Source organism: Falco rusticolus, chromosome 1 (genome assembly GCF_015220075.1).
Source record: "Falco rusticolus isolate bFalRus1 chromosome 1, bFalRus1.pri, whole genome shotgun sequence".
NCBI lineage: Eukaryota > Metazoa > Chordata > Aves > Falconiformes > Falconidae > Falco > Falco rusticolus.
The window spans coordinates 103,287,219-103,302,003 of record NC_051187.1 but is presented as its reverse complement, the minus strand read 5'-3'; the positions used below and the strand labels follow the sequence as shown (position 1 = coordinate 103,302,003).

At 48.0% G+C, this 14,785-nt stretch overlaps 1 protein-coding gene across 3 annotated transcripts in view; it reads right to left on the bottom strand.

Moving 5' to 3' along the window:
- SEPTIN11 (septin 11) overlaps positions 1 to 14,259 on the bottom strand; it is a 61,269-nt gene extending 47,010 nt beyond the window's left edge. For all 3 annotated transcript variants that reach the window (XM_037392744.1, XM_037392725.1, XM_037392736.1), the window contains exon 1: positions 14,162 to 14,259. In XM_037392744.1, the coding sequence (XP_037248641.1) occupies positions 14,162 to 14,188 (27 nt within the window). In that variant the 5' untranslated portion in view covers positions 14,189 to 14,259. The remainder of the gene's footprint in view (positions 1 to 14,161) is intronic.
- Positions 14,260 to 14,785: the final 526 nt, after the last annotated feature.

The window sequence follows — 14,785 nt, the reverse complement described above, 5'->3', positions numbered from 1 at the left end:
TGCCCAGTATCACCTGTGCAGTAAGCTGATCAAAGACACTGCAGTCACATATTTAACAGCATAGAAGAGCAAACTGATTTATAAACTCAGGGCACGAAGCAGTCATGCATTAACACCATCATATACACTTAATCAAATTAATTCACTTAATTATGAATAACTGTCTAATAGATACAGCTATGCTCTGCATGGTTTCCCATGACTATTATAAGATCCCTCTGATAAAACAATGCACATCCATAACTTGGCAGCAGGTCCATCATCAAGGCCTGTAATCCTATCAGCTATACTGGTCATTTGTCATTTTCCAGGTGCTTAAGAGGAAGGGGGTCTGACGGCCTCTGGCCAGCACTCAGCAGCAACGTAAATTAGCAGACACAGTTCTCATTTTGTACCTCTCTGAGCTCTGGACATCAGACATAAGTCCCCTTAGAATCTGTTACAATATAACAACATACAGCTTTGCATAACAACATTATGCCTTTTGACCTGATCAAGTATGAAGAGTTGCGTCTCTAGAGCAAAGAAAACTTACTTTCCAGTCATCGGATTTTTTTTCCCCACATCTATTATCAGTAAGGGCATTTTGTGTTTGATCCCACCATCCTGTACGTGTTGTCATTGTTCTCCACTGTCATGTGTCCCCGTCCCCCCACAAGGGTTCCACTAACAGCCTTCCTACAGCTATTTTTAAAAAAGCTCTCTGTCCCACCACGGTCCTTGGCAGAGCTGTGCGTTCAGTGATCTTACGGTATATGTCAAAGCTACAGAACATTTGAGAATTACATTTCAACCTGTCTGCTAGAAAGCTCGACATTTGTAACAAGAGAGGCAGTCATTGACACACATAGTAGGAGCAAGACTTGGCCTGGAAATGACAGGGGAGATGCTGTCAGGGCAGGCAAAGGGATAAGCAAACAAGTTATCCAAGGCTTCTGAAAGCAGCAGCTGCCAGCACAGCCAGGTCCGTACAGCCCTCGGTACCCACAGCTGGGAGAAGCAGTGCTCCTCGCTGAGCACACCGACCGTGGAGCCAGCTTACTTAGCCAAAACTATGGGGGTAGCTGCAAACATCATTTTTCTTCCTATGAAATGTGACATTTACTGGCAGTGCTCTGCTAGCCATAAACACTTCATCGTGCTTCCCAGCACCATGGCTCTGCCAGGAAAAGGCCTGCAGTAAAAACGTGGTTTGGTTATCAGTCTCTTTCAAAAGAAAGAGAAGATCCTGTACGTTACAGCCAACATTTATTTCAAGGATTACATGCTTTATGGGAACATGGGGTCTTTAACGAGAGAACAGTGAACTTGTATTTGAGCTGGTCACTGACCTCCCATACAGGCAATGCAGAGGTTCCCACTGCTTCAGCAGCAAGCTCACACCACCGGCACAGCCTCCGCAGAGCTCCAGCAGCCCCAGGGTAAGGCGGGCAGCACTCTGCCCTCACCACTTCCCTACAGGTGACAACTACACGCTGGGCTACAAAATTGCCCCCTCTCAGGGATTAACAACCTGCCAGCCCCTGTGGGTCTTTGAGGAGTTTCTGCTTGGCTTGTTTCCCTATCTGACCCAACCGCCCAACCTCCACAAACAAACCTGACACAGGAGTTCCACCCTCCCGTCTAAAGGCCATGCCTTCTCCATCCAGTAGCTCAGGTGATGAAACACAAAATGTTTCTGGGCTCTAACCCCACTGCCAATACCCCTGCAGAAAGCAACCACTCCAGCTGCTCAGATGCAAGCACTGCTCTATCGTGTGACCACATCTGAAGGCGTAAGGTGCAAAGATACACCAGGCAACACAAATTAACTGCAGCAAGTCTCCTTGTAGCCTTCTGAAATTATTCTCAAAGCAGAGATTCTAACAACCAAACAGTGCACATGAACTTCTGCAAAGAAAGACAGTGAGATGCTCTGAGGGCACTTGCAATGGGTTAACCATTATTGAAAGTGCTCCTCAGGTGTGAGGATACACTTTGTTGTTAAAACCAACATGAAGGGAAAACGCCAGCCTCCAACAGTGTTTTCAGCCCCGCCACAGAGCAGCCAGATGAGCAGAGAGCAAACAAACCACAGTCAGTGGGAGGCAGCCACTGACCCTGCCCTACATGCTGTCAAAGGGTTCCCATTCACATACCAAGGCTCCCAAATGCCTTTGTGAGCTGGACCTTTGGCTTCTGGTACCTTGGTCTTGCTTCGCCTGCAGTGGCGCGACAGTTTAATTAAACGCAGGAGGCTGAATAGCTGGAAACAGGCAAGGGAGCGCTGATGGGTTCACATCTGGCTCTTGAGTTTGGTGCCAAGGTAAGACTTCCATTTCTTCAGCTGCAGAAAAGGCACCCAACACCAAACTGCCGAGCCAGATAACAGGCCTGTCATGGCACCAAGCTGCCTCGGAGCTGTAAGATCAAGCAACCTGGCATTTGCTCAGACAGCTCAAGTACCTGAAACAAGGGAATTGCCTTCCCAAATGACAGAGATACTGCAAAGGCTGCCTGGGAAAAGCTGGTAGCTAAGAACAACTCCCTGTTGCTTCCCACTTTTTGTTTGATGCATGAAGAATACTCATATCTGATATATTTCTGCTTACTTCAGAATATCCTGCCTAGAGTCCAGTGCCGCTCTGCAGAAGGGCCAGTCTTTAGGAACTAAGTGTGACACTTCCCAACATTGTCCTGAGCTAATCCAATGTTATTTTTCCTGCAGCAGGCTGCTGCTCACAAGACCATAGGCAGAGGTTTGTGAACCACTGGCATCCACCCATGTGCTTGCTGGAATCACGTTCTTCCAAATTCATAAATTATTCCATACACAGGCTCCTGCAACATCCATTAGCTGTCAACGGACCCCAGCTACAAGGTTAAACTGGAGCAAGTATCCACCCCCACAGATGAATTAATGTTGGCCACCACATTCTGCTTTGGTTGTCTACTCCAGTCATGTTTGTGCTTTAAAGGAAAGCAAAAGCAGCCTGATCCCGACTTACTTTTAATTTCTGACCTCCTGTCAAGACTTGTGCTGGAGCAATCCATGCCACTGCTTGTAACAGACCAGCAAAAAATTAAACCCACGCTTTCAAACTTATTCCTTGATACACCCCAAAAATGAACAGAACAAATTAGCTAACATACTACTCACCTGAACAGTCCAGCTGCTCAGACTTTTCCCAGTTAAACTAAACATATACCTGGTAGAATTCAAAGTCTTGCAATCTTATGAGTACAGACAATACATATTGCACTCTGCTTTGTTGAAATACATAGCTCAAGGACAATTTTTGGAAGGGAAGAATGGAAGATTTTGCAAGGCAGTTTCTCCAAATGACAATAATAAGCAGGAGGACTTGCCATTAGCTTGCATCTCCTGCAGTTACTTTTGTGCTGTAGCTTTGCATAGCCACGCTATACTCTGCTTCCTCATCCTCTTTTCCCCCTAAGAGGTGTCGCTCCAAAGAAGTGTGATCTGGTGCCAAGGTGTGCCAGCCACCTCCCGTCCTGCTGCCTTGGCAGGAGAGCACAGAGGCAGCTCACGACAGGCTGCTCTCCTGCAGCAACATTTGCAAAGGCAGGCTGCCGGGCCAGCACACAGCCCCGTTGGCTAGGGTCCCACACAGGTTACAGGCTGCCCATACTAGACCCCATTTTTCTAGGCTCGACCTCAATTCCTTTTTTTTTCCTGGAAGCACCAGGATAGGCAGCAGGGCACATCAGGTATCCATCTGTAAGCAAAGAACCGAACTGTTTAGCTTGGCCGACTAACTATGCCAGCACATACCACATAACAGCTGAGCACAAGTTGACCACAGAGCAAGAACGACTGACAGATGAGCAGGGGTGCTGCTGAGAGAACAGGCTCCGCTGCACTGTGCTTCATCTCTCCACAGCAGCAAGGCTTTAAAGACCTAACAGAGCAGGTAAATCCTGTCACAAATGTACACAGCCAAACCGAAGGATTGGGGAAGACAAACATACCCAAAGGCAAATTCAGCTGCTCCAAGCGAGTGTTTCCTGCAGAGGACTAGGCAAGATTAGTTCACATGAAGGAGCTCTGACATGCTTTGCAACTCCAAGCGCTGCAGACCTCCCTCTCCTAAAAGTGGGGCACAATTCCCATGCGTGGTGCACGTTTTTGCCCTTGGCTTGAGTTATTTAATGAGATACCAAAGCAAGTGATCGCTGCATATTCCTTATTAACACTGCAAAGGCTGGAAATGCAGCAGTCTCCACCTCCACATCGCTCAGAGAAGTAGGTAATGCACGAAGCCACAAGCAGCACTGCATGGGCTGCTTATAGCCCAGAGCAGCTGGGGTCCGACAGGTAAATAACCAGTCCAGGAACTTGGTAAGCCTTCAAGGACAAAGGCTAACACCCAGCTCTTCCTCCCACAACCGTCCAGGAGAAAGAGCTGGGTTTGTACATGCAGTGTTAAGCTCCCACTCTGCATGCCACAGTACCAACACAGCACCAAGCGCCTGGTCCTGCGGCAGGCCAACACATGCTGACCCCAGGAGAGCAGCCCACCCTTGGGTGCATGACGTTTTTACTCACATCTCCTTGGGACACTCAGGAGCTCCCAAAGGTGCCAGCTGGAGCATAAACCTCAAGAGCAGACCTGTACAGCTCTCCTACTTGCATAGAAGCCAGGAGGACAGCACCCATCCAGCCATCTCCACCCTCCTTCCTAGCGTTCAGCACCACCAAACCAGAGATGCTGGGCCACGACCCTCCTCTGCAAGGCACTGCATCCGACCCGACACACCAAGTCCCCTGCCCTGAACAGCTTTCAATTGCCAAGGTATTTCAGGGCACATAGTCCAGAAAAAGACCTGTTTACCACAGTTAGTGTGGATGGGGACAGCACGTGCACACTCTTCTCTTGGGACTCCTCAGTCTCCATGAGTGTTTTACATGCGGACCAACCACCTCCTTCACACCAGAAACATCGACCATTTTTTAGCCTGTGTGAACTTTATACTTCCCTTCATTGCACGTAAACCGTACCACAGCTAGCCTGCCTGGATTTATACTTCTAGCCTTCTGGCTCATCCCACTTGAAGGAATCATCAGGTTGTTCGGTTAGGCTATAAAAAAATACTGCTTTCCTTAGGTTATATCAAAACCAAGTAGCACACATGCCATGGAAAAAATGCTTCTCTGAGCTCCACTCCTGGTGAGGCCAAACCTGGGGGAAATGTAGCTGTGTTCAGGAACAGACTGTAGTCACACATCAGACTACAATTTCAAATAATGCTTTTGTTTAAACAACAAACCCAAACCACCTCTGACTTTGATGTTTAAGTGGTTCTGGCCTACCACAGAGAAACTCGCCATCTCTTAGGAATGCTCTATGTGAAAATTGCCCTCAATTGCATTTACGTAAACCCAGAGAAACAAGGTCAGCGGAGTTGCTCATGCTGCTCACTTTTAAGGCCTACTTACTGAAATTACTTGTTAAATCTCCTTGAAAACATAACTTGCGCATTACTGTATTTGAATAGTTATTTTCTTTAAAGTGTTTTTAATTAAAAGCATTGGTCTGCTAACACTTCTGTGCCACAAGATCTCACTAGATTTGCGCAACAGGGCTAGGTTTGTAAAGGTAACTATGCCCGTGCTACTAACTCATTGTTCACAGCTTTGCCCCTTACAAAACAAAGAAGGGAATTCTCATCTGCTTTACACATGGAGAAAACAAAGACATACCAAAATGAAGGTATCTGCCCAAGACCACCCAGCAAATCAGGAGCTGAAACACTTGCAGCGTGCCAGCCATTCAAGCCTTAATCCCAAGTGGGTCTTGTAATTAATGCTCTAATAATTAATAATTGCATAACTCCAAATGCTAAACAGCAAAGGCAATTTCCAGCAGGATGAATATTCAGCTACCTGGAAACACAAACCCGAAGGTCCCCTGACACTACCGCTTTTTGGCAATTATATATCAGAAGCCAAACTAAATTGTTCTAAATGTTCAGTGACCATCAACTGCGCATCCCAGAAGGGGCTTCTTTGAGAAGTTCTTTCTTTATAACTCAAGAGCATCAGGAAGGGTTTACCGCTGCCTCGATGAAGAGCTGACCCAGGGCCAAAGCACAGATTTCCACGCAGGTTCTCCCCAGCACAAAGCAGCTCCTAGTATCTGGTGCCACTGTCCACCTCCACTACTTCCACCGGACACCAGGGACTTGGACCTGTGCTGCAATCACCAAACCCTCCCTTCCTTCCCCACACAGCTGAGCCAAGCCTGTGAGAAAGACAGGAGCACTCTGCAAGAGCTCACTCAAAGCCAGGAAGGAGGGCTGCCTCCTGACTCTGGCCAGGGGCTCGTTTCATGACTTCCAAAATCGGTCTGGCACAGTGGAAACAGATCTTCCAGGTGCAGAGGCAGCATCCTCCGACCCTTCTCATGGCACATCCCTGTGGGGACCCCTCACTCATCAGCCTGGACAGTGACCAAGGGAGCACCCTCAGGCCCCTGACAACCCACTCCCCAAAGATGCTTAGCATCTCTCACCTCCCCAGGACGTTCAGAGAACTGACTGGCACCCAGCATCTTCTCAAAAGCAGGCTGAAGGCTCAGAAATCCTGATGACTAACCAACCTCTGAAGACAGATTTGAGGGGGCAGGGGGATAAAAAAAAACACCATAAAAATCACATAAATTGGGTCAAATGCTCCTGGAAAATACCAATTACTTTATATATAGCAGATTGCACTAGGATGTCATTTAATCTCAGCTTGCCATTGTCAGATATTAGCTCCAATTCTCTGCTTTGCTTTGGCTGCCATATTAAAGTGCCATGTATTCAATATTAATGAGACAGATGAAAAAGAATGAGGTTAGGTTGGCATTTTCTGTGATAAAAAATACTTTGGGGCAGAAAAGCATTCATTTATAAGCATTAAGGATGTTTCTTGGCTTGAAAATTACAGATACTATACAGGAAATGAATGAAACCATTTTCAAATGTAATTAAAACAACTTAATCTTCTAATTCTCTAAGCTAGCGAAGGCATAATCATTGATTCATTGTTTCTTCTGTTAAAAACAACAACAGCAGCAAGTTGAGTTACCTGTCCACAACTAGGGAAAGCTTTACAGATAAAATTCCTGACACAGAATTTGAAAAATTACACTTCCCCCACCCCAGTTGTCTACACCCTTCCGCTTACACACGGGCAAAATATTTCAGTGTAGAACTGACCGACCAAGAAGAAAAAAAGGCACAATGAGACCTGCCATAGCTCAATCCGGACACAAAACAGGTTTTGGGGAGGAAAAAGCAGCAGCCAAGTGATGTGGTGGTTAAGTGGTATGATTTACCACTACAGCAAGTCACCAGACGACCTAGCAAAATCCCTGCTCCTCTTGGGGTCTTGACATGAAGATTTGAGGACTGTGCATATGTTCAGTCCCAGATGGCTGTGTTAAGCCTTATAATCACCGTTAGCATTTACAGCTAGCAATATACCTGCTCACAGTATGACGACCTAATCTTTTAGCTGTAAGAGCGGAGAATAAGTGAGAACTGTTTCCAGCTATTTAATTCAGCAATTTCTGAAAATATCAGTCTTGACATCTCAAACTAGGAACAAAACAAAACCAATGACTATTGGGATATCATCAGCCATGCTGTTTCCAAGTTCATTCTGCTGATATCCAAAAAATTTAATTCTACCAATTAAAACAAAAGGCAAAAAAAAAAAATCAAAAAAGGCAACAGAGAAAAGAAAAATCTTTAATCATATGAAGAAGAAAAGGAAAATCCAACTACATTTATGCACATTCTCTTTATTGGCAACTCTGTACATTTCCTACACACATCTGGAGGATGTGGGGTAATCCATGTTACTGCAGAGATGCCAAGAACGAGTGTCAATGATAACCAGATACCTTCACCTTTCCAGGTTGCAAATTTCTTATTTCCAAGCTAGGCTACTGCCTGCCAAATTTTATCCCAGAAAAATTAAACCAGGACCATCACCCTGCTATTCTTCATTCATCTGAAAGCTGCCAAAAGTTCCTAGGCTGACTCAGATTGGAGGAGATGGGTTTTCACAGGGGCTGAAAGGAGATGATTTCTGTGCTTCAAAACGCAAAGATCTGGCTGTGGCTACAAGTGGGAACCTCTATATGAAAGAATAAAAGCAGACTTGCAATTCAATCTGCTGCAGTTTGAGCTCTCGTACTTCACTGCAAATCAGTCACTGTGCTACCCTGCGGAAGAGGGCAATACAAGCTCGCGCTGTCACCAAGCAAGCCATCTACCCAGCTCGCTCCTCTGCCACCATAATTTTCTTTACAGACAAAAACAGAGGCAGCCACTACCAGACTGTCAGAAACTTAATTCAAGCCACGTTAATGTGCTTAAGCAAAGCATTTTGCACACTTGGTGCATTCAACATATCTGGCAAATAGATTCTGTTGAGTCTCTTGCTTACACAGGACGTTGTACTTCACTTTACACCCAGTTAACCCACCACGAAACACTCAGACTTTGCAGAACACTTTCAGATCCACAGACAGCCCCAAACAGTCCTGCAAATCATTTACAAAGATCCCCCTCAGGATTCAAAACACTATTTTTCCCCTTCCGTTCCCATCATGTGAGAGAGTTTAATATAATTTCTGAATTAAATACATGAGATGCATGCAGATTTCCAGAAGCAATTCATATTCGAACTACTGCTGTGCACTGCGATCAGTTCCCAGGAGCTGCTGGCAAAGCAGGCAACATCTGTGGCAAAACCAAAATGTTTCTAAAACAAGGCTTTTTCCATTAGCTTGCACCAAATATTCGTGACCAGATCTGGTAAAGAAATAACCTGCAATTACAGTACTTCAATAACATATTGCCAGCAGCTAGATCCCATCTGAAAATAAATCTGGGATGCAGAAATGTTAACAGAAAATCCAATTCGATAATAGAAGATCTAAAAAAGCTATAAGCTGAGATGGAAGAAAAAAAACCCCAAAACCAGTAGTAGTCTGCTCTTTGCCATCACCTTATGGGAGATGCTACCGAAGAAAACAAAAAGCCCAAGCCTGCAAGAAAAATATTCAGCTCCTCCATATTTTCAGCAACTTTAAAAGCTCTAATTGCAAATTCAGATCCTAAGACTACTCAGCCATCTTCCTGAACACAGGCGCAGCCTGTATTTTTAAGTAAGGAGTCCCAAAGCTAGCTCAAGACTTACAAATTGCAGAGCTCGGAAAAATAATTGTACTACTAATGAAAAGGCAGTAATAGCCTTCGGACCACATTTCATGCCAACAGCAGGTATCGCTTATACTGGATGAGCAGAGAACACAGCCACAGGAGAAAGCTTGCAGAAGGGCTGGGTATTGCTAATGGAAAACCACAGAGAGCTTTTCCTCCTTCTCGTGGCTCCTCCTCCACTGCCACACGCCAGGCCAAGCGGGCCTTGCCTATGCCTGCATTAAGCACGCCTGCCTGAACTGTGGATGAAAACAGCTCTGGTGACTCCTGCAAGTCCTGGCCTACGTAAGTCTAAACCAGGCACCATGGCGTAGAGAAGGGGGAAAAGCATCCGGAGGTAATGAAGCAGCCAAGAAAAAGCATCTCTCATTCTCATCTCACCAAAGGCATCATGTAGCAGTATGCAAACTAGCACTTATAGGGAGAAAGAAGAGCATTTGGGGTAAATTTCTGTTACTGCCGCTCTTAGCTAAGACAGCAAGACCCTGAATGTGGTTTTCAGTCTGATCTGGAGCATTCTCCACCAGCATTAACGCTGAATGCTAGCAGCACCGTGGTGTTTGTCTGAACCATTATTACGCATCACTTATTACAGTAGGCTGAAGAGCTGTTCACAGAGCTAGAAGTGAAGGCAGCTAGACAACGTACCTAAAAAAAAAAAGCTTACAGTACTACTGTGGGGCTTTTTTTTGCTTTCTTTTTATATCACCTGGTTGCACCCAACTGTTCTAAGCTGAAGCTGCTTTGCTATCTTTTCCTGCAAGAGTCACTATAGCTTACAGGACTGGAACCTAGAGCCAAACCAAGCCAACAAAGAGATTGGACAAGGCAGAAGCATTTGCCAAGCCAGTAGAAGACCCTGTCCCTTTGGCATTTCTCCTGCAAAGCCACTCAGTAGCTTGTGGCTTGTCTCATGCCCGCACTCTTGGCATTACGTTGAGAGGAAGAGGCATACCAAAGGCAAAAAAAAGAAGCGACAAACTTCACATTGCTCCAGAGTGGGCAGCCAGCCAGTAAAGCCATCTCTCTTGGGGGCTGCAGGGGTGGGAAGGGGACATATAAAACATGCCTCAGCTCTGAGTAAATATTTTACTTCTCAGATTCATGCTGCTTACTTAATCAATCCCCATCATTTTTTCAGAGGCCCTACTCAGACACAAAAATTGATTCCTCATGATCTCATTTACACAAAATAAGGAATTTTCCAAGTATCTCCATCAGATCCTGACTCCAGGTCAGCTCACTTCATGCTGGAAAACCTAGAGGCTGAGCTTGGGGCGGGCTGGACACATAACCTGCTCCACAACTGAGGCTGTGCCGAAAACAAGGCAAGAAGGAGGCAGGTTCCCACCATTGTTAACATCAACAGGAGCAACAAGAATTGTCTGAAAGAATTTCCTACTGCAAACAAGGCGCCGAGGTGAATAAAGGAAATGAAGAGTTCACAAACTAAAATACAGTCCTATGCACACCGCCCAGGTCTGCTTTCCCAGTACAGGCAGCTGAGCCAGGCCAGGTGCCCAAAAGCCACACTTCACAGCCAAAAGCAGGCACAGAAACCAAAACTCATGCCCCTAGCCATCTCAGCAGCACCACCCAAGCCCACAACACTGCCACGTTCAATGCGAGGAGAGTCCACAGCCCTGTGATGCTCTGTGGAGGATACTTGACCACAAGGACAGTTCAGCCTTGCCATTAAGTTGGAAAGCGCCAAGCTTCCAACCAGCTGGAACACTGGTGACCTGTGCCTGGAGCATGACAGCCCACTCCCTGCCCTGGGGTCCAGCCCCAACCCACCTCATCCCCCGACCTCTCTCAGTCTCAGCTCTCTACCTGCAATAGCTCTTCTCTCACCCAGTCGTACCTTTGTCAATGAAAAGGACCAAACACTCAGCTAGCAAAAGCACAAGAGACAGGTGTCTATCCTCCTTCTCAGTGCTTATCTCATTGCCTAAAATCAGTGGTCACGGTGGCCCTGCTCCACCTACCAACACACATGGATGGGGCTTTCCAAAGGCACTGCCCCACAGCTCTCGCAGACCCCAGCGGGTTTTTGGTAGACCTGCTGCTCAGAGAAAGACAAAGCACAAAGAGTTTTCAGCTCCGTTAACCCTGCTCTACCTTCTTGTTTCTCTCTTTTATTAGCTCCCCCTCCATGGAAACTGGCAGTCTCTCATTACCAAATATTTTTAAAACAGATGGAAGAATACACTGCGCTGCTTTAATCTCTCAGATAACGTTTTACATGGGAACCATGTAAAATTCATATTTTCCATCAGGTTTTGTTTGACTTGGAAAGGAGTCTACATTAGTATATGCATATAAGTAAACCTTAGTTTTGCACCTTTAACTAGACCACTATAACTCTGTAAACGTGTAACTGTATAAACAAATAAAACGCAGGGTAGGGAGGCCAGAACCCTCTTCCATGCTCTGAACTACTGAGAAACCATCCAGCAGTGGTCAAGATACTGTGAATTAACCCAGGAAGAGGAACGGGGTCCCCTGTCTAGCACATCTCAACAGTTTCCAGACTACAAGTGGCTTATCTCACACTGAGCCCAGATGACCATATGCATCCTTCCACCCTGATGTATGTTTAAGGAAACGCATGGCTTTCATCAGCTGAGAGGTCCCGTGGCAGCTCCCAGCACCAATCCTGCCAAAATTTTACTTATGCATGCTTTTACATTTACATACTGAGATCAGTCTATTAAGTCAAATGAAATTACTGGCAGTGCATTACACATGTGCCTTCACATCTGCGGATCAGGACCTTAAAATGAAAGCCGCCCATCCTAGAAAACACGCCCTGCTCTGCTACAATTAAACACAGACACTTCAGAGCAGTTCACTGAAGTTATATTTTATGCATGCTTTTACAATTAACATGGTGTCATATCCTGCCAGGACGTAAAAGGTTGTGACTCAGGAACGTTATCATAGTTTTAAGTCAAACTGACTCGCTTTTCATTTCATTCCTTTTCTTTCCCCCTTCCTTAATTCTACCCCCGTGCTCCCTCCAACAAGACGTATACCATTGGGGTCCTTATAAAACACGGTTATTACATTGAAAGCTTGAGAGGCAAACGTTCATCAGTCTCGCCTTGCACTAACGTATAATTAACCATTTCTTCAAACTCCCTACCACCCTGCCAGCAACACAACAGCAGCATGCAAAGCAGTAGCAGAGAGGATTAGATAAGGTGGAATACAAGACAAAACAGAAACACCCCTGACATCTACTGAATACCAGCCCACTGTCCTTTCTTCTCTTATCACCCCAAGATAAAACAACTCTCTTCTCCAAAAAGGACTAATTCGGGGGGATGAAGGGTCAGCCCACCAACCACTTACGAGGAAGCCGAGTGCCCTCATCCTTCCCTCGCCCACAAGCACATGCTTCTTGAGCTGCAGGATGCTTTATTCTGCAGTCAGTCCCACTGGACTGGACTCAGCAGCACACAGATAGGAATTGAGTTGAACTGGTGCAAAAACCCCCATGCATGCTGTTTTGGGATTGCTCAGGGACTTCGGTTACCAAAAATGTGAGAAGCTGAGTGGTCGCATCAGTTTAATATAATGACAGAGAAATATAGCAAAACACATATGCAAGAACAAACAGCAATCTTGTTTCACAATAAACCACATTCCCGAGCCTACTCACATTGCGAGGCTGTACCCTCCCCAAAGCAAAACGGCTCTGCTTAGCAATACCCTTCAGCCTGCTCTAAAAACGAGCTGAAGTAGTGATTTCAATGTGTTGTCTTACAATGAAAGACAAACTTCAATTTCCAAGCACGCTTGAGATTTTAAGATCAAGGAATAATTTCGGAAGAAGCTTTACAAACAGCTTGTATAATTTACAGGTATTCTGTTAACAAACGTCAGCTTTTATTTTGCTCAGTAGCATAACTTCCCCACCTCCAGTAACACCATTAACCCCATCTTCATACATTTGCTTTGCCACATCAGAGGAACTGTACAGCCCCACAGACCCATAAGCGTGGAATAAATGCTAACAGAAACCTTCTCGTCCTGGTCACATCTTGAACACAGACCATTTTCTTATTTCGAGATGGAGCCACATTCAAGTCCTCCGCTCATGGGCAGCATCTGTTTTACTCGCAAGCACTGGCAAAGTTACGGGGAAGTCAGGCAAGCTCCCTCCCTCCCTCGGCCGACGATGCACAAAAGTGCATTCAGTCCGGTCACGGTGGAGTTTCATTCACGTTTCTGCAAGCTGGATGCAAGAGAGACCTTTTTCCCCCCTCCCCCTTCCCGGGAAAGAGCATCTGTTAGTTTTTGTGGGGCTGGGTTGGGTTGTTTGGGTTTGGGTTTCTTCCTTCTTTTACAGAAAGAAAGGGGAAATCTTTTGTCTTTCTCCACATGGATGTAAAGAACTCCCGGCCCCCACATCCCCAGCATAACGCTCACGCTGGAAGATGCAAAACACGCGTGCCCCTCTGGAGACTTCCACGCCGGGGTTCCCACCACTCCTGCCCGCCGCAGCCGAGCGCCCAAAGCCCCCAGCCCTCCCCACTCCCTGGCGCTTCCACCCGTGGGAACCGGCGGGGCAGAAACACGCCCGGCCACCGCGCTGCTCCCCCTGCCCGGCGCAGAGCGAAGGGCTCCCGGCGGAGCTGCCGCCCGGCCCGGCCCGCTGCAACAAAGAGTCGCGGCCCCAAACCGGGGCGAAAAACTTTTGCGCGGACCCCGACACCCACCCCACCCCCCGGTCCCGGGCACGGCCGGCGGCGCCCCGGCACGCCCGCCGTCCTCTCCGGCATGGCACCCCCGCAGCCCTCCGCGCTACACGCTGGGCGCTGCACCCCTACGACCCCCGGCGCCGCATCCCCGCACCCGCCGGCCCCACACGCCGCTGCACTCGGGCAGTTCACCCCCGGCACCGCGCCCCCCGCCCCGCCGCCGCACCCACCGCCGGTCTCCCCACGGCCACGGCCATCGCGGTGCAGTGCGCTGCGCTCCCCGACCCGCCGCCTCCGCGCCGCCTGCTAGGACTGCAACATGGCCACCCGGCGGGGAGGGCCCATGCGCAATGCAAAGGGGCCGGGCGGCGAGGCGGGACCCCCCCGGCCCTCCCCCGGGGCCGCCGCGGAGCGCGGGCGAACGGGCGGCACCGCCCCGGGCGGCTGCGGCATCGCGACCGCCCGGGGGACCCCGAAAGCGGGCTGGAGGCTCGGTGGGCTGTAGCAGGACCGCCGTCATACCCCAGCCGTAATGGCAATTAGCCCCTCTCTCGGCGAGCCCTCCGGGCAGGGGCCGCGCTACTCTGCGCCACAGTCCGGCTGGCCCGGGGAGGGGGGGGCTCGGCCTACGCCCTGCCCGCTGGTACCCGACCCCTCCACCTGAAAGGGTCCCTTCGCCCCGGCTCCGGCAGCCCCACAGCGATGGGGGGGATGGGGGACAGCTGAAAGCCGAGAGACCCTCTGCTCCACGGGTCCGCGCAAAAAAGAGACGGCTGAGCAAGCGAATGGCGAGGTCCTCCCACCAGCGGTTTGGTTAAGAAGGAACAGGGATGCCATGAAGAGGCATTTGTGAT